General features: G+C 49.8%; 1 protein-coding gene across 1 annotated transcript in view; it reads left to right on the top strand.

Moving 5' to 3' along the window:
- Positions 1-23,633, top strand: part of EIF2AK2 (eukaryotic translation initiation factor 2 alpha kinase 2) — a 36,775-nt gene that overhangs the window by 1,475 nt on the left and 11,667 nt on the right. Inside the window, exons 2-11 of the mRNA XM_029051788.2 lie at positions 1,272-1,404; positions 2,698-2,818; positions 4,756-4,931; positions 9,153-9,276; positions 11,414-11,476; positions 12,492-12,538; positions 13,816-13,885; positions 20,106-20,137; positions 22,438-22,509; positions 23,022-23,144. Coding sequence (XP_028907621.1) covers positions 1,286-1,404; positions 2,698-2,818; positions 4,756-4,931; positions 9,153-9,276; positions 11,414-11,476; positions 12,492-12,538; positions 13,816-13,885; positions 20,106-20,137; positions 22,438-22,509; positions 23,022-23,144 — 947 coding nt within the window. The 5' untranslated portion in view covers positions 1,272-1,285. The remainder of the gene's footprint in view (positions 1-1,271; positions 1,405-2,697; positions 2,819-4,755; positions 4,932-9,152; positions 9,277-11,413; positions 11,477-12,491; positions 12,539-13,815; positions 13,886-20,105; positions 20,138-22,437; positions 22,510-23,021; positions 23,145-23,633) is intronic.

Genomic DNA, 23,633 nt, shown 5'->3' with positions numbered 1-23,633 from the left:
GGGGATCCGTTAAGCTCTCAGGAGGCGCCGACCCCCGGCCCGAGCGCCGGGGTAGATAGACGGGAGTCAGGTCGGACACGGGGCCTGCCCCGCGTGAGGCTCACGCTCCCGGTCGGCGCTCGGTACAGCGCTCTTGCACATAGTGAGCGCTCGATGGATACTACTGAATGAACGAATGAATCCCCGTTTTACAGACGAGGTCACTGAGGCGCAGTGAAGCGACTTCCCCGCCCGATTGACTTGGTCTTTCCGTTAAACGACGCTCGGGCCACGTTTACCGTGGGCCAGACACTCCCCCGAGCGCCGCGGTGGATTACGAGACGACGGGGTGGCGTTACCACGGTCCGGGTCTCGCACGGGGCCCCCGGTCTTAATCCCATTTTGCAGACGAGGTGACTGAGCCGGAGAGAAGTCGAGCGATCTGTCCGAGGTCACGCGGCAGACGCGTGGTAGAGCTGGGATCGGGCCCCGGGCCCCTGTGACTTCGCGGACTGGGCTCTGTCCGCTAGACCGCACTGCTTCGCCTCGGATCGACCCCGGCGTTGGGTACGGCGCCGAATGCCATTATGAGAAGCGGCGTGGCTCGGTGGAAACGGCCCGGGCTTGGGAGTCCGGGGTCCTGGGTTCGAATCCCGGCTCCCGCCCCTCGTCGGCTGCGTGACTGTGGGCGAGTCACTTCGCTCCTCTGGGCCTCAGTTCCCTCGTCTGTAAAATGGGGATGAAGACCACGGGCCTCACGTGGGACAACCTGGTGACCCCGGATCTCCCCCGGCTCTCAGAACGGCGCTCCGCACGTAGTCAGCGCTTAACCGATACCGACATTATCGTCGTTCTCACGGTCCCCCGCGGCGGACGGACGGCGAAGGCTGAACTGGAACCCGGGTCCTTCCGACTCCCGGGCCTGGGCTCTCTCCGTTGGGTTGCGCTGCTTCTTCCAGCCGATGATGTCATTTCGAACAAGCATCATCCCTTGAGGGATGGGAAAAGAAAAGTGGAATTCAAAGCACTCTGTAGATGGGGAAGTTGGGCGCTCGGAGGTTAAGGTACCTTTCCCAAGGTCGCCCAGTGATCGAATCTGCCCGGCGCAAATATCTGACCCGAGCGCAGATTTTATTTCCCAATCCCTAATCCGGCCCTCGGCTCGGGGGATGTGACCGTCCGAGGACGCGGCGAGGAAAGGGAGGGGATCGGTCGAGTTCGGAACGGAGGGGGATTTTAAGAAATGCGTGTTTTTTCTATTGAGCGGCTTCTCGGTTTCCCTGTCCCGGAAGGTTGCGCCGGAAGAATGGCTAACGCTCCTGAACCCCGTATCCATTCGGCCCATCTTCATGAGTACTGTCAGAAGAGAGGACTGAAGCTCGTCTACCGGGACGTCTCCAAAACCGGGCCCGATCACAACTTGCAGTAAGTTTGCCGGTAAATGACACGGGAATAATGGAATCTTTAGGTACCGAATGCTCAGGATGTTCACGTGGAGATGGCGTTCGGGAAGCGATCCTAACTCAATCCGCGATGGCGGTGATGATGATGATAACTGTGGTATTTAAGCGCTCACTGTGTGCCCGGGCACCGTACTGAGCGTCGGGGCGGATTCCCACAGACTCTCAGTCCTGGTCCCCGTTTTACAGATGAGGTAACCGAGGCCCAGAGAAGTGAAGTGACTGGCCCGGGATCACACAGCAGACAAACGGGGGCCTGTGATCTTCCGAATTCCCAGGCCTGCGCGCTATCCGCTACGCCGTGCTGCCTCGGCACGTCTAAACGTTCATCAGGTGGCAGATGGGCCGAAAACTGAGTGAAAAACCCAACCCAACATCAAGTCTGAGTGACTGCGCCTCCGTTACCCAATCACAGGGTCTCAGGGAGCTGGGAGAAGCTGGGCCTCATCTAACTTTATAAGTGGGGAGATGGGCAAGTTCAGCGTCTTATCTAGTTCTGGAAATCAGGCCGGGGGCTTAGCCAAGAAATGCTGTTTTTCACAAATGGTTCTTTGCAGTAGGGCGCCACGTATTTTTAAACGTCGGTATTTGTTTAGCGCTTACTCTGTGCCGAGCACTGTTCTAAGCGCTGGGGTAGATCCAAGGTGATCAGGTGATTGGGGAAACAGCGTGGCTCAGCGGCAAGAGCCCGGGCTTCGGAGTCAGAGGTCATGGGTTCGACTCCCGGCTCTGCCACTTGTCAGCTGCGTGACCGTGGGCGAGTCACTTCGCTTCTCTGGGCCTCAGTTACCTCATCTGTGAAATGGGGATCGACTGTGAGCCTCACGTGGGACGACCTGATGACCCTGTATCTCCCCCCAGCGCTTAGAACAGTGCTCGGCACATAGTAAGCGCTTAACGAATACCGACATTATTATTCTTTTCAGGTTGTCCCACGTGGGGCTCACGGTCTCCATCCCCATTTTACGGATGAGGGAACGGAGGCCCAGAGAAGTGAAGTGACTTGGCCGAGGTCTGAGAAGCGGCGGAGCCGGGATTAGAACCCACCACCTCTGACTCCCGAGTCCGGGCTCTTGCCGCTGAGCCACGTTTTCTCACCTAAGGGCTGTGTCTTGACACTTTTCAGTGTACAAAGAGTGACGGCTTAAGATGGTTAAGGAGCGATGCACCTGATGATTATCGGGGACGGCGGTGAATTCCAAGTGAGGTGAAGGCCATGAATTCCGCAGTCTGTTCTGACCTTGCCCCTTCTGTGCAGATTTACCATTCAGGTTATCATAGAGGGCAGAGAATTTCCTGAAGCCTCAGGCTCGTCCAAGAAGAAAGCGAAAGATGCTGCGGCCAAACTGGCCGTGAAGATCCTCGAAAGGGAAAACCAGGTAATTCCACCCGACTGTTTCAAAGAGGACATTCAAGAATGTCTCTGCGTTTTAGTCCCGAGTTCCTTGCGGGATTCAGGGAAGGCGATTGCAGGGACCGGGAGTGGGGTAAAGGAATTAATATTTTCTTGAAACGGCCTCTCATCCTTCCTATTGGTGAAGCGGCCCGACCCAGGGGGCAAAAGCACGGGCCTGGGGGTCAGAGGATCTGGCTTCTCATCCCGCATCTACCATTGGTCTGCCGTGTGGCCGTGGGAGAGAAGGTGGCTTAATTTCTCTGTGCCTCATCTGACACTGGGTCTGATGTGATTATCTTTTCTTATTTTTTATAGTGTTTCATTCCATAGTATTTCCGTAGTACTTACTGAGCGCTTACTATGCGCAGAGCACCGTTAGGCACTTACTACGTGCCAGGCACGTACTAAGCTCTGGGGTAGATACAAGATAGGTCGGACGTCGACCGTGTCCCGTGTGGGGCTCACAGTCTTAATCCCCATTTAATAATAATGATAATTTGGGTATCTGTTAAGCGCTTACTGTGTGCCGAGCACTGTTCTCAGTGCTGGGTAGATACAAGGTCATCAGGTTGTCCCTCATGGGGCTCACAGTTAATCCCCATTTTACAGATGAGGGAACTGAAGCCCAGAGAAGTGAAGTGACCTGCCCACAGTCACCCAGCTGACAAGTGGCAGAGCCGGGATTCGGGCCCATGACCTCCGACTCCCAAGCCCGGGCTTTTTCCACTGAGCCCCGCTGGATCCTTCGCTACCGAGGTCACGGGTTCGAATTCTGGATCTGCCGCTTGTCAGCCGTGTGACTGTGGGCGAGTCACTTCACTTCTCTGTGCCTCGGGGACCTCATCTGTAAAACGGGGATGAAGACTGTGAGCCTCACGGGGGACAACCCGTCCACCCTGTATCTCCCCCAGCGCTTAGAACAGTGCTCTGCACGTAGTAAGCGCTTAACAAATACCGACATTATTGTTATCATTCTCCAGCCTGAGGTGCCAGGCTCTTCAATCCTCTCAACTGGTTTCCTCAAGTGAGAAATTGCAACCTTCACCTCATCTCCTCTGTCTTCATTTCACCTCAGTCGGTTCTGCAGATCCACGCATTTTTAACAGGGCCAGGTTGGAGACCGGTAGATCCCGGAGAGTGGAAACCAGGGGCCGAAATCAATCAATCGATCTGTCGTATTTATTGAACTCCTCCTGTGTGCAGAGCACTGTAATGAGCACTTGGGAGAGCGCGATACGACGAAATCGGCAGACACGTTCCCTGCCCCTAACGAACTTACGGTTCGAGGGGAGGCAGACGTTCATATAAATAAATAATTTATAATGTATAATTCCGGGATAAGTATCCAAGCGCTATGGGGCGGGCGGGGGATACGGATAAAAGAATCGATCAACCCCCCCCAGTGGTATTTACTGAGCGCTTGCTGCGTGCGGGGCGCTATACTGAGCGGGCGGGAGAGTCCGACACAACGGAGTGAGCAGACACATTCCCTGCCCCTGACGAAAACACCTCTTCACCCGGCAGGAGGGAAGCCTGTGGAATCTGTTACCGTAAACGGGATCGAGACGGATCGGGTTTAAAAACGTTAGCAGATACCAGCAGGCGGGAGAGGAGTTTGGCCACCTTGGTGTTCAACAAACCCTCGTGGATTATGAGAGGGAAAGTAATGGCGTTTCTCACGTTCTTACGTTCTTGGGAGGAAAGGGATGGGGTTTTTATAGACCCGGGAACTCCGCCCTGGACCGTTCCTATAAATATATTAGGGAAACCAAACGTCTGAGTGTGATCTGCTAATGGGTTACGGGACTGTGGTCCTCTGAAGGCATTTCTGATGTCTGCGTGGTCACCTACTCGTGCCCTTTGGTCATGCAATTTGTGAAATAAAATACGCGATCAAATCTTTACTCTTTTCTTTCACAGATTGAGAGATCTCTGACTTCTCCAGTGTCAAAATCACAACCCTCAAACTCAACGAGCGAAAGCTCTTCGGCGTATCACAATTATATGGGCCTTGTGAATCAGTGGGCCCAAGTGGAAGGATTACATTTAAATATAGATTTCTCCCATAAATATGATGAGGTTTCTAAGCTACCGAGGTAAGGCGCAGTTTAGATTTTTGCCCTCCGAGTTAACGCTTTACGTCCTCAACAGTGAAGCGTCATGTGTTCTCGAGGTTAATTTCCTAGCAACATTTACTTTTTCGGGATTTATTGCTTATGCTTTTTATTCAGTATATCCTAATATTCCCGAGTCGTCTGTGAGCCAGGATGGGGAAGCCCGGGCTTTTCTGGCCCAGGGCTCCAGCTATGGTGTCCAGTCGGACCTACGCTACACTGACGTACTAAAGGAAATCTACCTGCCGTTGGACGCCCTGGTCCCCGGTGGGTCCGTTGGAATTGCTTCTGCCCTCGGAGCAGCTTGACCTTTGGGAAAGAGCAGGGGCCTGGGAGTCAAAGGACCTGGGTTCTAGTCCTGGCTCTGCCGAGTGCGTGCTCTGCGACCCTGGGCAAGTCACTTCACTTCTCTGGGCCTCAGTACCCTCAACTGTAATAGGGGGATTAAGTGCCTGTTCTTCCTACTTAGTCTGTGAACCCCATGTGGGACAGGGATCATGTCCAACCTAATTTACCTACCCCAGCGCTTACAACAGTGGTTGACACATAGTAAGCGCTTAACGACCACCATAAATTCTCAAAGGCCTGTCTTAGTTCGGTGTGGACTGAGAGAAGGTGGCAGGGGAGAGGGAACATTCCTCTCCCAGCCTGAGAGGCCACATCGCTCCTGCTTTGCCATCTTCTAGACGGGATGTGTCATCATTGGTATTTTTTGAGCTCTTACTATGTGCACAGCACTGTACTAACTGCTTCATATCCAACAATTACTTTCCCTCGAAGCCTTGTTGAAGGCAGATCTCCCCTAAGTCCTCTTTTCCTTTTCTCTCACTCCCTTTTGCGTCATCGCCCTGACTTGCTCCCTTTATTCGCCCCCACAGCACTTATGGCCATATCTGTAATTTATTCATTTATTGATTGATTGTTATTAATGTCTGGCTCCCCCTCTAGACTGTAAGCTCATTGTGGGCGGGGGAATATGTCTGTTTTAGCGTGGTGTTTCCCAAGGGCTTAGTACGGTGCTCTGCACACGGTAAGCGCTCAATAAATATGATTGACTGACTGATTGTATCAGCGTCTACGCAGAGGCCAAAGTTGTTTAGGAAGGGAGCAGGCGTTCTAATTTCAATTGTGTCTGAAGAGCGGTATGGCATCTATGATCGGAGGTGCTTGTCTTATGCCGTCGAGTCGTGTCCGACCCGTGGCGACGCCACGGACACATCTCTCCCAGAGCGCCCCACCTCCACCTGCAATGGTTCTGGTAGCGTAGCCAGAGACTTTTCTTGGTAAAAATCCACAGGTGGTTTACCGTCGCCTCCTTCCGCGCAGTAAACTCCAGTCTCCTCCCTCGACTCTCTCCCGTGGCCCTGCTGCCCGGCACGGGGGAGTTTTGACGCGTAGCAGTTGTCCTCCCGCTCGCTAGCCACCGCCCGAGCTAGGAATGGAAAGGACGGGCCTCTGCTTGACTCTCCCTCCCGTAGTCGAGACCGGTAGAGGACTGGGAACTCTCCGGATGTGACCCTGAGAGGGCACCGCAGGTATTAGGGATAAAGAAGATCTGGGACTTAAGGGGAATGAGAGGAAAACATAGCCCTTGCAGAGTGAGGGCAGATGCTTAGAAGCTGAGCTGGGAGTGGGAAGAGAGGAATTTAGGTGTAGGGCAGGAGGAAAATTGGGCAGGGGAGTGCTGGGGATGGAAGAAAGTGAATGGGTGATGGGCAACGTTCTGAGGAGTGAAAAGCCACTTCCCCTAAGAGGAATTTCTGGTTTCGTTTTCCAACCTTTCCAGTCTTGCCATCCCCTCAGCCAAGTCAGTACTTTTATATACTGTTCATTTATACACACATACACCCCCATACCCGCACACATAGATATCTATATCCATTCATTCAGTCGTATTTATCGAGCCCTTACTATGTGCAGAGCACTGAACTAAGCGCTTGGAAGGTACAGTTTGGCAACAGATAGAGACCATCCCTGCCCAGTGACGGGCTCGTAGTCTAATCGGGGGAGGCAGACAGCAAAGCAGAACAGAACAAAATAAAAACGAGTCTGGTGTAGCTATCGTCAAGATAAATAGAATCATAGCTATATGCACATATCTATATATTTATATCCATGCATACACCTACACATATAATCTACTCCCCTTTATCTCCCTCCCGTTACTTTCTGTCCGCTGTCTCCTCTTCCCCTTGCCCCTTTTCCTCTTACAGCTTTCTCCTCCCTTCCCCCTTCTTCTCTTTTTTCCCTTTTCCCTTCCTCTCCTTCTCTCTTTCCTTCCTTTCTCCCTCTTCTCCCTTTCCTCATGGCTGCCACCCGCTTCTAAGTCACACCCATTTAGGCCCCTCTCCAATTTAACTTGGAGTCCCCCCCAAGTCCGGCCCCCTTATTCAAGCCCCTAATAGAGAGCTCTGCACCTAGAAGGTGGGACTCGGGATGATGATGATGATGATGATGATGTTCTTCCCCTTGATTCTATTTATCGCTATCTATTCACTGCCATTGTTCTTGTCTGTCCGTCTCCCCCGATTAGACTGTAAGCCCACCGAAGGGCAGGGACCGTCTCTATCTGTTACCGATTTGTCCATTCCAAGCGCTTAGTACAGTGCTCTGCACATAGTAAGCGCTCAATAAATACTATTGAATGAATGAATGAATGATGATAATAATCATGCTGGTACCTGTTACGTGCTTTCTGTGTGCCAAGCACTGTTCTAAGCTCTGGGGGAGATCCAAGGTCATCAGGTTGTCCCACGTGGGGTCACAGTCTTCACCCCCATTTTACAGATGAGGTCGCTGGGGCACAAAGGAGTTAAGTGACTGGCCCAAGGTCACTGATGGTGCTTTGCCCTTCTACCGGGCCAGAAATAGGGGAGGCAAGAGCCTTTCTAATATTGGTTGACTGTGCGTGCTACTCGATGTTGGCGTCTTTTCTGGGATCAGAGCGTCGGGCAGAGGTGTCCTTTCCACTTATTTTATCCTGAGATGCCGTATGAAGATGGGAAATAGGCATACAGATTGTTTTGCAGACCCAGAGGAACTCCACCTGTGACACTAATGCATCCCGTACTGCTGGTTCTAGAAGTGGGGAGGTGGTTTAATAATCATAATAATCGTGGTATTTGTTAAGCGCTTAGTATGTGCCAAGCACTGTTCTAAGCACTGGGGGAGATTCAGGGTAATCCGGATGTCCCATGTGAGGCTCACATCTTTTAATCCCCATGTTACAGATGAGGTAACTGAGGCACAGAGAGGGTAAGTGGCATGCCCACGGTCACACAACGGACAAGCGGCGGAGCCGGGATTAGAATAATGATAATGTTGGCATTTGTTGAGTGCTTACTATGTGCCAAGCACTGTTCTAAGTGCTGGGGTAGATAGATACAAGGGAATTAGGTTGTCCCACATGGGGTTCACATTCTTCATCCCCGTTTTACAGATAATGGAACCGAGGCCCAGAGAAGTGAAGTGACTTGCCCACGACCTCTGACTCCGAGGCCCGAACTCTTTCCATTGAGCCCCTCTGGCTTAGGTGCCCCCTTCATGGGGGCAGGGGGCAATTGTTCACACTAAGTACGGTGCCCGGCACGTAGTAAGCGTTTAACAAATACCAGCGTGGCTTAGTGGAAAGAGCCCGGGCTTCGGAGTCAGAGGTCATGGGTTCGACTCCCGGCTCTGCCACTTGTCAGCTGTGTGACTGTGGGCGAGTCACTCCTCTGTGCCTCAGTCACCTCATCTGTAAAATGGGGATTAACCGTGAGCCTCACGTGGGACAACCTGATTACCCTGTATCTACCCCAGCGCTCAGAACAGTGCTCGGCACATAGTAAGCGCTTAACAAATACCGACATTATTATTATTAAATACCATCATTAAATTAAAGGTGGAGGGATGAGAGTGATTTCACCCAAAACACTCTCGGGAAATCCCATCACCTCTCCCTCTAGAGCTTCCGTTGCTGCGCCATTCTCATTCCGGACGGGGGTACAGAGATAGAGTCTCCCGGGAATCTTTTCCCTAGAGATCGTCAGAGCTGAGCATCACGGGCATACATTCCTCTCAACCATTAAGCACATTGCACGCTCCTGTTCTGGATAAGCACACGGCCAATCCCTACCTGTGTGACGACGCTTGATTTGTTTTTAGATGAACAGAAGATATGATTTACTGGACTAAAATTCAGTTCTCTCTATTTCCTCCTAGCTCTTCGTGTACATTGACCATTGGAAAATATCAGGCTATTGGTCATGGAAAAAATAAACAAGAGGCAAAACAAAGAGCCGCTAAGGTTGTATATGAACAGATGAAGTTGGATAAAGCTTCAGTGGTAAGTAATAATAATGTTGGCATTTGTTAAGTGCTTACTATGTGCAGAGCCCTGTTCTAAGCGCTGGGGTGATACAGGGTAATCAGGTGGTCCCACGTGAGGCTCACGGTCTTCATCCCCATTTTACAGATGAGGTAACTGAGGCACAGAGAAGTGAAGTGACTCACCCACAGTCACACAGCTGACAAGTGGCAGAGGCTGGATTAGAACCCATGACTTCTGACTCCCAAGCCCGGGCTCCTTCCGCTAAGCCACGCTGCTTCTTGAAGGGGTGCAATTCAGGGTCCCTTAAAACTTGAGTATCGTAGCAGAATCTCCTGAAAAGTTCGAGGAATGAGACGACTCTTAATAAGAAGTTCCTTGTGGGTAGAGAATGTGTCTACTAACTATGTTATATTATAGTCCCCAAGGGCTTGTACGGTGTTCTGCGCACAGTAAGAACCCGATATATTTATCGATTGATTTGATTAGCCAGCAGTCAGTTAATTCATTCGAATCGACAGTTGTACAAGTGAGGATGGAGTGAACCTGTTTTCAAATTTTTTCTGAAATAGCTCGTCTCTAGACTCTGAGCTCGTTATGGGCAGGAATGTGTCTGTCGATACACGGTACTCTCCCAAGCGCTTATTGTAGTGCTTGGCGTAGAGCAAATGCTCAGTAAGTGTGGCTGAAGGAAATATTTGCAATTTTGAGCAATGCCAGTTTCAATATAATAATAATAACGTTGGTATTTTTGAAGCGCTTACTCTGTGCCCAGCACTTTCTAAGCGCTGGGGTAGATCCAGGGTCATCAAGTTGTCTCAGGTGGGGCTCACAGTCTTCATCCCCGTTTGACAGATGAGATCCCCGAAGCCCAGAGAAATTAAGTGATCTGCCCGAGGTCACCCAGCCGACAAGCGGCGGAGCCGGGATCAGAACCCACGACCTCTGACTCCCAAGCCCGGGCTCTTTCCACTAAGCCACGCTGCTTCCGCCCGACTAGAATAACAATAAGAATAACGTTGGTATTTGTGAAGCGCTTACTATGTGCCGAGCACGGTTCTAAGCGCTGGGGGAGATACAGGGTCATCAGGTTGTCCCATGTGAGGCTCACAGTCTTCATCCCCATTTGACAGAGAAGGTCACTGAGGCCCAGAGAAGTGAAGTGACTCGCCCACAGTCACCCAGCTGACAAGTGGCAGAGCCGGGATTCGAACCCATGACCTCTGACTCCGAAGCCCGGGCTCTTTCCACTGAGCCACGCTGCTCCTCTGATATCATTACCCTGTGATAGAGAGCGCTGACGCGCTGCCCTCCTTCCTGTGAATGGGTGTTTGTGTGTGTGTCTGCTGGACCTTGGTGGGATCCGAGCTCCTTTTGGTTAACCGCTCTTCATCCTACAAATCTGCCACATCTCCCAGCTGGGCAACGGCACCAAAGAAACACGGCCAGAGGTGAGAACGCGTGCTTCTCGTCGCAGGAAGAGTAGTCGTTCTATGTATTGAGCACTTACTGTGTGCGGAGCACTGTTTTAAGCGCGGGGAAATTAGATAGGGTCCCTGTCCCTCATTCAATCGATCATTCAGTTGTGTCTGTTGGGCGCTTACCTTCCTCACAGTCGAAAAGTAGAGAAGAAGGTGCAAGGTCTCATCAGCCTGGCTCAGTGGAAAGAGCCCGGGCTTGGGAGTCAGAGGTCATGGGTTCGAATGCCAGCTCTGCCACTTGGCAGCCGTGTGACTCTGGGCGAGTCACTTAACTTCTCGGTGCCTCAGTTCCCTCATCTGTAAAATGGGGATCGAGACTGTGAGCCTCACGTGGGGGCGACCTGATTACCTTGTATCTACCCCAGCGCTTAGAACAGTGCTCGGCGCATAGTAGGCGCTTAACAAATACCAACATTATCATTATGGGTTCGAATCCCGGCTCTGCCACTTGTCAGCTGGGTGACTGTGGGCGAGTCACTTCACTTCTCTGTGCCTCAGTGACCTCCTCTGTAAAATGGGGATTAACTGTGAGCCTCACGTGGGACAACCTGATGACCCTGTATCACCCCCAGCGCTTAGAACGGTGCTCTGCACATAGTAAGCGCTTAACAAATACCAACATAATTACTGTTGTTATTATCCCTCTCTCCTCTTCTCCCATCCTGCTCCTTCAGGTGCCTTCACGCCTCAGTCGTCTGCCTCAGTTTGGGCAATTAGGTGTTGGAGTCAGTGTCGAGGTAAGATTTTTTTTTCTTTTTTAGAGGCTCAGAAAACACCCAGGCATATTTAGACATATATGTGTGGGTTTTCCTGATACCTAGCATTTCTACTACTTGGGGGTTGTGGTTGATTTTGTCCATAAATAAAGCAAGTTAGGAAGAGACTGGAATTGCTCGGTTAATTGACTGGAATATCTTCAGTGTTTTTCTTCTGCTTTGTTTTTCTCCTCTTTGGTATAGTTCTGGCCCAGAGTAGTTTGGCTTTTTCAAGAGAGAAGGTGTAAACTTTTCAATTATTCCTTAAGGCCCCATTCTGATTTTACTTTGAGTCCTCTCCAATCTGGTCACCTCATCGAAGCACCTGGTATTGAACTCCGCTCCATCGAAGGTGCTAAATTCTGTAACTAGTGGTGACGATGACGACGCTGTGGCCTCGAGGTTATAATAATAATTATTATTACGGTATTACTGCGTGTCAAGCACGGGCCCGAAATAGGGGAGGCAAGCGTCTTTTCACTGAGCTATGAACACAGTGGGCTCAATAAATATCGGTCGTCTGTGTGTGATAGTTTATTTGCAAACGTACAGTCCATATGTGGAGCTTAAAGTCCTATGATTTCTCTCCACTCCGCCTGCCACTGAGGTTTTGGGAAGCACTGTGGCTTACTGGGTAGAGCATGGGCCTGGGAGTCGGAGGTCACGGGTTCTAATCCCGGCCCCGCCACTTGTCTGCTGGGTGGCCTTGGGGCAAGTCACTTAACTTCCCTGTGCCTCCGTTACCTCATCTGTAAAATGGGGATTGAGATCTGTAAAATGGGGATTAAGACCTGATTTGCTTGTATCCACCCCAGCGCTTAGTACAGTCCCTGGCTCGTAGTAAGCGCTTAACAAATACCGTTATGATCATTATAACAAGCTCTTGGGAGTTGGGGCTAGCAAACACGGTGGGTATCCACTGAAGATTGAAAAGCTTTATTTCTAAGAATGTAACCCGTCTGATATTTTTCTTTCTCTCTCCCCTGCTACCCCTTAGAGCGGCCGTTCCACCTCTGAATTTAGTGACTCTGGACCGCCCCATCGGTAAGTCCGAAGCAGTGATTCTGCGATGCGATGTAAGTGATTCTGTTACCGACCTCTGATTGCCTCATCTTCATTGGCCCTTTCATCTGTTGAGGTGATTTAAAGGCGGGCTTTTGGTCTCGATATCATGGCAGCCTTCCTGTTCGGAGTTCATGAAGGTGTCTATTCCTAAAACTGCAGTTAAACCGAGTTTCATTCAGTTTTCTGGCTCTGTAGACCGTTGCTAATTCACACTCACGATGGGGCTATTTCACCAATGCTGAATTATTAAAGACAAAAGAGACAGAGGAACAGATGAAGACCCCTCTCCTCTCTGCCCTCACAAAACCCAGAAACAGCCGATTCACGATTATATATTGTTATCCATCTTATTTGAAAAAGAGACCACTGACAGTGAAGTTCACATATAAGCGTATGTGGGGTTGAAAAGGCTAATTTAAGATCCACTGTTTAGGCCACACTGGATTACTCAGGGACTGTCTATTTGTTATCTATGCCCCTTCTCCTTTAATTTTGCAGTCGCCACTTCATTAACTTACATCCGCCAATATTATTTTCCAACGAGGGTGATTTTTAGGTTGGGGAGAGAGAGGTTAAAACTTAGGAAATAATGAAGTTTTGTATCTGGGGGGGGGGGATTTCATTTCTCTTTCATCCCCCATTGCCAAAACGACCGGAGCTGACTGTGTTTTACTAGTTTATCCGGTCGATATAAATTAGACTTTTAGTCTATAACATGGGTCCGTCGGGCAGCTGTGCGCGCCTAGTGTAAATTTTACATGGCAAATTCCAGAACCGATCTCTGTAGATCACTCACTCACATTTATCATAAACTCTTACACAAAGATGAACATTTTGCTGTAGCGTTTCAGTCTTTTGGATTGTGAGAATAATTCCCGGCCAAGATGGATGATGGCATTTGTATGTGAGATCGTAACAAGTCCAGTGGTTCGTAGAGGTTTGTACCAGGTTTACACATGCAAAGCAGAGCCTTGACAGTTATCTAGATCAACTGATTCCTATAGAGCATTCAACTCAAGGCAAAGAATCCACTTGGGACCCAGGTTAACTGGATTGCTTGTCTACACGGAGAAAAGTAACTGAACAATTGGCAGTTTCCATTTCAGTTTTTTCCAGTGAGTGAGTCAATTCAGTTCTTGATTTACTGTTCAAGGAGTTTCTAAAAAAACCCAAATATCTTGGTTTCACTCACATACAGATTTCATTTTGGTGGAAGCAGAATTGTTGGAATCAGCTGATATTCCTTTTCCTTGTAGAAATGGGCTTTCAGGAGATACTTCAGAAACAAGGACTGAGGAGCTAACCTTCACTGATTCTTCTCTTCTGGTACAGTATTTTAGCCTCTTTTGCTTAGTTAATCTTATTTTGTTGCAACTTTGGTCCCCTTAAAAGTTGTCCTTCTCATGAACAGCAAGGGAACCAGTTCCCTGGGGCCTGAGATCAAGGTCAGGGGCGAGCACCCCCTTTTCCCATGATCCCTGCCACAGTATTTGGTAGGATGTCATAGTGCTGAGTGAGAATAGTTGTGGTGTTTAAGAGCTTACTATGTGCCAAGCACTATACTAAGTGCTGGGGTAGGTACAAGATCATCAGGACGGACACGTTCCCTGGCCCTCGTGGGGTTGACAGTCTGAGGGGGAGGGAGAAGAGATATTCAGTCCCCATTTTATAGATGAAGAAACTGAGGCACGGCAAAGTTAATTGACTTGTCCCAGGTCACACAGCGGGCAAGTGGTGGAGCTGGGTTTAGAACCCAGGCCCTCTGATTCCCAAGGCCCGTAGTTTTTCCACTAGGTCTCTTTATTTAGCACCTGCTGAGTTCGGTGCTTGGGAAAACGCCACAAAAGCATGATACGTTCCCTGCCCTTAAGGAGCTAATATTGCAGATGGAGGTGGGGCGTTCCGGGAGAGACGTGTCTGTGGCGTCGCTACGGGTCGGAGACGACTCGACGGCATAAGACAAGACAGGGAGCTAATGGGGGAGACACAAAAGAATATTTTCCAGCGGTGGAATCAGAATAAATCAATTGAATGTTCGATCAAATACACACACACACATTCACATATACAAACACTCCCTCTCGCTCTCCCTCCTTCCCTCTCTTCCAGTGCTGAGGTTGAGCGTAAATACTGCGTGCAAAGCAGTATTTGCATTTATTGAGCACCCGCTTGGCGTGGAGCACTTCACTGTGGTTTTGGGAGAGTCCCTCAGGAGCGAGACCCATGTTTCCTGCCCCTGAGAAGAAACTTAGAGTTCAGTCATAAGGAGCAGAGTCCGGGAAGGGCTCGGGGAAAGAGCTGAATCAGTCTTTTCCGGGAGATAGCGCCGGTAAGGCCGAGTCCTACCCTCGCGGACCCTGATCTCAGGAGAAAGGATAAGGAGCGGGCGCCTCGAGTGGAGATACGGGTTGCGGAAGCTAGGATTCCTCTACTCACCAGGACCCATTGCTGAGACCAGTCCGCACCGAGTACGAGATTCAAGGTGGAAATATCTGGGTGTTTGTCTAGATGCAGAGCGTGTAAATGCCGGTTTGGTTGAGATAAAGGCTTCACCGTCTCTGAAGGCAGTGCCAGTTCCAGAAATAAAACACTGCCGACCATCGGTCATATTTGTCGAGCATCTGCCGCACGCAAAGCACAGTAGTAAGCGCTTGGGAGAGTACGGTACAGAGTTGGTAGACGTGTTCCCTGCCCAAAGTGAGTTGACAGTCTAGTATCTGGTAAGCACTTATTATATACCTACTGAGCACTGGGGCCGACAGAAGAAAATCGAGTGGGAAACAGCCCCTGTCCCACACGAGGCTGACGGTCCGAGGGGGAGGGAGAATAGGAATTTAATCCCCGTTTTCCAGGGGAGGAAACGGAGGTACGGAGACGCTAAGTGACTTGTCCAAGGTCACAGAGCAGACGGGCGGCGGAGTCGGGATTAGATCCCAGATTCTCTGATCTCCCGCTTTCTATTAGGCCACTTGGCTTCCAGCAGCGTAGCGGGAAATATGGGCTGGGCCGATCCAGCAGGCTAGCCCCTCACAAAGGATAGGGAAAAAGGGGCCAGAGACTTCTAAATCTGTTCACTTCTCGTGAACCCTGCTGCGGGGAAAGCTCATGTACGTCTGTCAGCCAGTTTATAGCCTCTTTTGAGTTATTGCTTTGGGCAGAGCACCGTACAGAGAGAGAAACCAAGTGGGAGAGTACTTTAGAGTTCGTAGACAATCCGTGCCCTTCAGGAGGTTGGAATTGAGTTTATTCCATTAATGTGAATTATTTATTCCAATAATGTGACATTAGTGACATTAGTTGGAACACACACACACACACACACACACACACACACACATATACACGCACAAAATAAAGAAGCATCTCCTCGTGAATAGAGCCCGGGCCCGAGAGTCAGAAGGATCTGGGTTCTGATCCCTTCTGTGCCCACTCGTCTGTTGTATGACCTTGGGCAGGTCACCCACTTCTCCGTGCCCCGGTTCCTTCAACTGCAAAATGGAGATTAAGGCTACGAGGCCCTTAGGGAGTGTGGCCAACCTGATTTAACCTGAATCTATCCCAGCGCTTAGTGCTGGGCCTGGCACAGAGTAAGTGCTTAACAAAAATCATAGTAAAAAAAAATCCCAAAGCCAATTACAGAGGAGGAATTGAGCAAGGCGGAGGGGACTAGGGAAATGGAGAAACCGGAAGGCCGCGAAGAAAAAGTGTTCACCAGGTCAACGTGTTGGGGGTAAGGACCTTTACTGGCTGTCCGTGGAGAAGATACTAAGGGAAGTACTGTGTAGGAGGAGTTTCAAAGGCCATGTGGATTTAAGAAAAACCTCCAGATGAGAAACCGGTCACTATTTGGGGAGTTAAAATGTCCATTTGTAGTAATATATTCTACCTTGCTCTAGACCGTAAGCTTGTTGTGGGCAGGGAACGTAACTACCGATTCGGTTAGATTGTAGTCTCCTGAGAGCTTAGCACAGTGCTCTGCGTAGAGTAAAAGTAATAATGTTGGTATCTGTTAAGCACTCACTATGTGCCGAGCACTGTTCTAAGTGCTGGGGCAGATACAGGGTAATCACGTTGTCCCACGTGAGGCTCACAGTCTTAATCCCCATTTGACAGATGAGAGAACTGAGGCACCGAGAAGTTCATTCATTCAATAGTATTTATTGAGCGTTTACTATGTGCAGAGCACTGTACTAAGCGCTCGGAATGTACAATTCGGCCAAAGATAGAGACAATCCCGGCCCGATGAAGTGACTTGCCCAGAGTCACGTAGCTGACAGGTGGCGGAGTCAGGATTAGAACCCATGATCCTCTGACTCCCAAGCCCGGGCTCTTTCCACTGAGCCACGCTGCTTCTCTACTCAGTCGATCAATTGTAGTAATTGAGCACTTACTATAATCATGATAATAACTGTGGTATTTGTTAAGCGCTTACTACGTGCCAGGCACTGTACTAAGCGCTGGGCTGGATACGAGCAAATCGGGTTGGACACAGTCCCTGTCCCACATGGGGCTCACAGTTTCAATCCCCATTTTCCAGATGAGGGAACTGAGGCCCAGAGAAGTGAAGTGACTTGCCCAAGGTCACACAGCAGACGAATGGCAGAGCTGGGATCAGAACCCACAACCTCCTGACTCCCAGCCGTATCCACTGTACCGTATTGCTTCCCATAGCACTTTACTAAGCGCCGGGAAGGGTATAATAGAGAATTAGCGGCTCGATAAATACGATCGATTCTCTAATAGTAATAATAACAATGATTATTTGTTAAGTGCTTACTATGTGCCAAGCATCATTCTAAGCACTGGGGTTGATACAGAGTAGTCAGGTTGTCCCATGTGGGGCTCACAGTCTTAATCCCCATTTTCCAGAGAAGTGAAGTGACTCGCCCGAAGTCGCACGTCGGACAAGTGGCAGAGCCGGGATTCGAACCCATGACCTCTGACTCCCAAGCCCGGGCTCTTTCCATTGAGCCGCGCTGCTTCTCTGCCGACCGTCTGTTAAAGTTCTCTGCCCGTAAGCTTGTTGTGGGCGGGGAACGTGGCTACCGACGCTGTTGTACTCTCTCAAGTGCTTAGTACAGCGCTCCGCACCCAGGGAGCGCTCGGTAAATACCGTTCTCTGATGGGCCGGATGCATGGAATGCGCAATGTAGGAGAGATTGAATGTGATGGGAGAAATAGGGTAGTTGGGCTTCCTCGAAACTCATCAGAGCTGGCTAGCTGAACCCTGAACCTTTCCTGGGCTTTTCGGGAATTCCAAGAGTTAGAGGATGGAAAAATCTCACTGGGAAAGTCTTGGGGTGCAGGGGCAAGGAGCCCCAACGGGGTCTGTTGCCAGGCTCTAAGTTGCCTTGGGCACCGGGACCCGGATGTTAGAACTTGGCCCTGCTGAATCATTCATTCATTCAATTGTACTGAGCGCCCACTGTGTGCAGAGCACTGTACCGACTGCTCGGGAGAGTACGGTAGAACAATAAACGGACACATTCCCTCCCCGCGGCGAGTTGACATTCTAGAGGAGGAACCACAACGAGTTTACATTCTAGAGAAGGAGACAGACCTTAACCTAAATAAATAAATGCCAAATACGTACCTAAGTGGCGTGGGGCCGGGTGGGGGAACGAATAAAGGGAGCAAGTCAGGGCGTTGCAGAAGGGAGTGGGAGAAGAGGAAAGGAGGGCTCAGTCGGGGAAGGCCTCCCGGGGGAGACGGGCCTCCGATAAGGCTTTGGAGAGGGGGAGGGTCATTGTCGGGTACGAGGAGGGAGGGCGCTCCGGGCCAGAGGCGGGACGTGGGCGGGAGGTCGGCGGTGAGATAGACGAGGTCGAGGTACGGTGAGAAGGAATCCTTCCCTGGTGTCCGCACCTCAGTCTTCCCGGTGAGTGGACAGAGCACGGGCCTGGGAGTCCCAAGGACCCGGGTCCTTATCCGGCTCTGCCGCTTGGCCGCCGTGTGACCTTTCGCAAGTCATTTCGCTTCTCTGGGCCTCGGTTACCTCATCTGTAAAATGGGCGTGAAGAGCGTATATATTTTTATCACCCCGTTTATTTCGTCAATGAGACGTCCGTCCCCTCGATTCTATTTACTGCTATTGTTTTGGTCCGTCCGTCTCCCCCGATTAGACCGTGAGCCCGTCAGTGGGCGGGGACTGACTCTATGTGTTGCCGAACTGTACATTCCAAGTGCTCAGTACTGCGCTCTGCACATAGTAAGCTCTCAATAAATACTCTTGAATGAATGAATGAACGATGGGGCTCTGGCCAACCTGATTAAACTTGTATCAACCCCAGCACTTAGAACGGTACTTGGCACATGGTAAGCACTTAATAATACTATCACGATTATTATTATTACCACCAGCCCCTACAGGGCCACCTAGGGAAACTCAAAGGCCCGGGCCAGTCAAGAGTTCAGGGAGAACTCCGGGAAGTCGTCCTATAGGGTTCATTCAATAGTACTTATTGAGCGCTTACTATGTGCAGAGCACTGTACTAAGCGCTTGGAATGTACAAATCGGTAACGGATAGACACAGTCCCTGCCCTTCGACGGGCGCACGGTCTAATCGGGGGAGATGGACAGACAAGAACAATAGCAGTAAATAGAACCAAGATGTGGCCACTGGACGTGGCAAACCAGAGAGAGGAAATGATAGCAAATAAGATCATTGTTATAATGATCTTCATATTGTAATACCCCGATTTTCTAGTACACATAGACCTTTCCATTTAAAATCGCTTCAGTTTCTCCGTCTTCATATTCATGAACAAGAGTCAAAATACCGTTGACGGTGCTCCCCCGATTAGACCGTAAGCCCGTCAGTGGGCAGGGAGAGTCTCTATCTGTTGCCGAACTGTACATTCCAAGTGCTCAGTACAGTGCTCCGCACATAGTAAGCGCTCGATAAATACCAATGAATGAATGAATGAATAATTGACACTCCGCCTTCACTGTGAACCAGGAGTGATGGATGGATGGATGGCTGCCGGTCACACACAAGGAGACAGACTAGTACGGTAGTGTATAAATTGTAGCCCAGATCTCCAGTACTTAATCTGTGCAGCGGCAGAAAGTTCTCTGCAGATAACATGGACTCTGCGTCTTCCTTTTTATGTCCTTTTTTTCTTACTGAGAAGCCTCGTGGCCTAGCGAACACAGCACGGAACTGGCCTGGTGTGTAACTTTAATCTCTGTGCCCGTTTCCTCATCTGAAGTGGGGGTAAAATCGACAGCGAGCTCTTTGGGGGACAGGGACTGTGTGCAGCCTCATAATCTTCTATCTACCTCGGTGCTTAGCGTATAATAAGCGCCTAATAAATACTGTAATTTTTATATTGCTTTGTCTTAGATTTCTGGCTAAAGGTAAGCAGATGGAGACCGCACGGTTTGGGAACCTTCTTCTCTGAGTCCCTCGAGCCTCTCTTAAAGGATTAAAAGTGTAAAGTTTCCAATGTTTTGAGGAGTCGGACTGTGTTATCAATTTGCTTCTCTAAGCTTCTAATGTCAGGTCGACAGATTCACAACTATTTTTCATTTCTTTCGTTATAGAAAAATCCAAATGTTCAACGGAAACCTAAAAGGTAATTTTAACTTGAGTGTGTTTTTCGATGCCCAGTTTGTTCTGAAATTTGAAATTGAACCCATGAGACATTGGTCAGAGACCCCTCCCCCGCCGAAGCTGAATGAAATTTTGAGATTCGTTTTCGGTTTCTTTCAAGAGCGTTCAAGTGCGTTTGTATAGTTTTCTGGATAACCGCGAAAGAATCAGATCACCCTTCAGTCCATCATTAGTATTTATCGAGCTTATACTCTGTACAGAGCGCCTTGCGTCAGTGGTATTTTTTGAGCTTATATTCTGTACAGAACACTGCACTAAGTGCTCGGGAGAGTACAGTGGAGTCAGCGGACGCTATTCCTGCCCTCAAGCAGTCGACAGTTTAGCCGGGGAAACGGGCAGTAAAGTTACAGGAAGGGGGAAACGACAGAGTTTAAAGATTCGGGTATACGTGCTCTGGGGTGGCACGTTGAGGATGAGTCCCCCACACTTCACTGATAAATTGATCAAACCGCACGGAAGTACTGAGGGAGAAACGAAGGTCCTGGATGTTTAACTTCTGAATTGAGGCTTAGTTGTGAGATTTTTGGGATTAGGCTAAGGGTGTGGAGTTGAGGCTAAAAAGCAGGTGAAGGAACGGGCAGTACTTAGTACAGTGCTTCACACACAATAAATGCTCAAAAAATACCACTGATCGGTTGCTTCCTCATTGTGAGTCCCAGAGATCAGATCTGGGGGTGACAAAGCATCTGTTCGGTCACCGTTAGGGTAGACGGTTCCCCACTTGACCTTCCACGTATTTTTCCTTGCCTAGGAATTTGCTCTTCACATCAATCAGGAGTGTTTATTGCTTATTCTGTGCAGAGCACTGTACTGAGTATTCGGGAGAGGACAGTAGAGTTAGTAGAGAGGATCCCCGACGTTAAAGAACGTACCGTCTAGCGGGGGAGACAAACTAAAATAAATTACGAGTTGGAGGAAGGAATAGAGCGTAAAAGGTATGTACATAAATGCAGCAGGGAGATGTGAGTACTCAAACGCTTAGGTGATGGAGAAGTACCGAAGTGCAGTCTGGGGGGTGATTTAGGGTGTGGACGAGGGTGATAAATCAGGGAAGACCTCCTGGAAGAGATGAGATTTCAGAAGGGTCCGGGGACGGAGTTCCAGGCAGGAGGGAGAGCGCGAGCGAGAGGTCCCCCGGCCAGAGGGACGAGAACGAGACCCAGTAAGTAGGTTGGCTCGAGAGGAGTGAAGTGTGCGAGCCGGAGTGTAATGGGCGAAGGGAGAAGATAAGTGGTCGGGCGAGAGCTGGTGGAGGGCCTCTGAGACGGTGGTCAGGAATTTTTGATGTGATAAGAAATGGGCCACCGTGGGAGGTCTTTGAGGAGGGGGAAGATGCGCACAGAACCATATTTTAGATTTGGGTTCTGATCCCAGCTCTGGCCCACGGCTGCTGTGTGACCTTGGGCCAGTCACTTAACTCCCCCGAGCCTCAGTTAACCTCGTCTGTAAGATGGGGATTCCGCGAGCCCCGTGTGGGACAGGGACTGAGTCCACCCCTTGTATCAACCCCAGTGCTTAGACCGGTGCTTGACACACAGTAAGTGCTTCAGAAATACCACAGTTATATTTTAGAAAAGTGAGCCCGGGCAACAGAGTGCAGTGTGGATGGTAGAGGGGAGAGATTAGGACAGTAGGACAGGCTGTGCGGAAGCCGATGCGCTATTTGACTTGCACCAGCCTGGAGGCGATTTGGATGGAGAGGAAGGGGGAGATTCTGGATTTGTTTTGCCGGAGGGATTGACAGGAGTTGGTTTCAGACCTCCCCCATTTAACAGAGGTGCAATTTTCCTTTCTGGGACATTCCTAGAGGATAGAAAACGAGGGAGAAAGCACTGATAAAGGAAGCTCTATTTAGTAAAAAAAAAAAAAAAAAACCTTTTAGCATAAGAGACTTTTTGTCTGCTGCCTCACTGCTAAGAGAGCGATTGTTTTTGAGGAGCGGAGACGATCTTTTCGGATATTTGAAAGATATTTTTCTCTGGTGATTGAGCTCCTTATGACTTACTCCCTTCAGGGAAGAGCAGTTGTCTCTGGAGAGAGGGAACAGGGCAGGGATCTGAAAAGCAACAAGGCTTCCAAGGACCTTGAGGAGTCGGGCCAGAGAAGTCTCCAGTGCTTACGTTGAGACCGATTACGTTAGCTGAATCTGTCCCATTCCAGGTGATCTTTGGCCCTTAGCAAGAGATCCCAAATCTGAAAAACGCTCACCCAACTTCAACGGTATTTCATTTACATCCTGAACACTCTTTTTCTCATTTGTAGACCACTGGCAGCGAACTTCGTGCTGGGCAAGTCTGAGAACAAGTCTGGAAATCGGTTTAGTGCGGATAAACAGTAAGTGTGAATGAAAACCCAGTTGTTTAAGAAGGTCAAAAATAGTCAGCGAACTTAGTCACCGAGATGTGCTCCAACGCAGAGACTTCACTGGAGGGGGAGCTTTACCCGGCAGTTCTTGGCACGTAGTAAGCGCTTAATAAGTACCATAATTATTATTATTATTAGCAAAGCGCTGTACTAAGCGCTTGGGAGAGTACGCCACGATAATAAACAGACACATTCCCTGCTCACAACGCTTCCTCGTGCCCCCCGCCGTCGACTTCGGACTCTGTCGTGTGCTTGGTCTTCCCAAGAATCGTATCCTTACTGCGGGAACCAGTCAGAGGACTCGACTCGCAACTCTGTCATGAATCCACCCCCTTCGACTGGGTGGGGGGAGATCAGATGGGGACCCCCCCCAGGGACGGCTCTAGTCCCATCAGAAGTAGTTTAGGCAACTGGCGCCCGTATCTTATACCCCAAAAGTTACCCAGTCGGCCTCACCGTAACAATCACGTCGATGTTTTCAGTTTCAATAGTACCTACGATGACATATCATTAATCAACTCTGGTGGATTTGGGAAAGTTTTCAAAGTGAGATGTATACTGGACGGTCATCATTATGCCGTTAAACGTGTGAAGTTTGATGAGGAGTAAGTATGCAACTTTAATAATTGCTCTTTAAAAGGATGTTCAGCCAGCTTTATGTATTTATTTATCCTCGAAAGAATCCCAATTTTTAAAGCCCAGTTATTGGAAGACATGGCTTTCCGTTGTCTTCTTTTTTTTCTTTGTAAGTTCTTCTCAAAGCTTTCCTTTAACTACAGTGCCCTTACCCGGTAAATAGCTCCGGTTAAACTCTACTGGGGTCACGGAAGACGAAGGTTTCCCGGGTCCTCATGCTATGGTTATTTTAATGCCCCGTTGGTAGAGAAGCAGCGTGGTTCAGCGGAAAGAGCCCAGGCTTGGGAGTCAGAGGTCATGGGTTCGAATCCCGGCTCCGCCACTCGGCGGCTGTGTGACCGTGGGCAAGTCGCTTCACTTCTCTGGGCTTGTTACCTCATCTGTCAAATGGGGATGAAGACTGCGAGCCTCACGTGGGACGACCCGATGACCCTGTATCTCCCTCAGTGCTTAGAACA

The sequence above is a fragment of the Ornithorhynchus anatinus genome, chromosome X1 (assembly GCF_004115215.2).
Source record: "Ornithorhynchus anatinus isolate Pmale09 chromosome X1, mOrnAna1.pri.v4, whole genome shotgun sequence".
Taxonomy (NCBI): Eukaryota; Metazoa; Chordata; class Mammalia; order Monotremata; family Ornithorhynchidae; genus Ornithorhynchus; species Ornithorhynchus anatinus.
The sequence above is the reverse complement of the archived record's forward strand: the minus strand, read 5'-3'. Positions and strand labels throughout refer to the sequence as shown.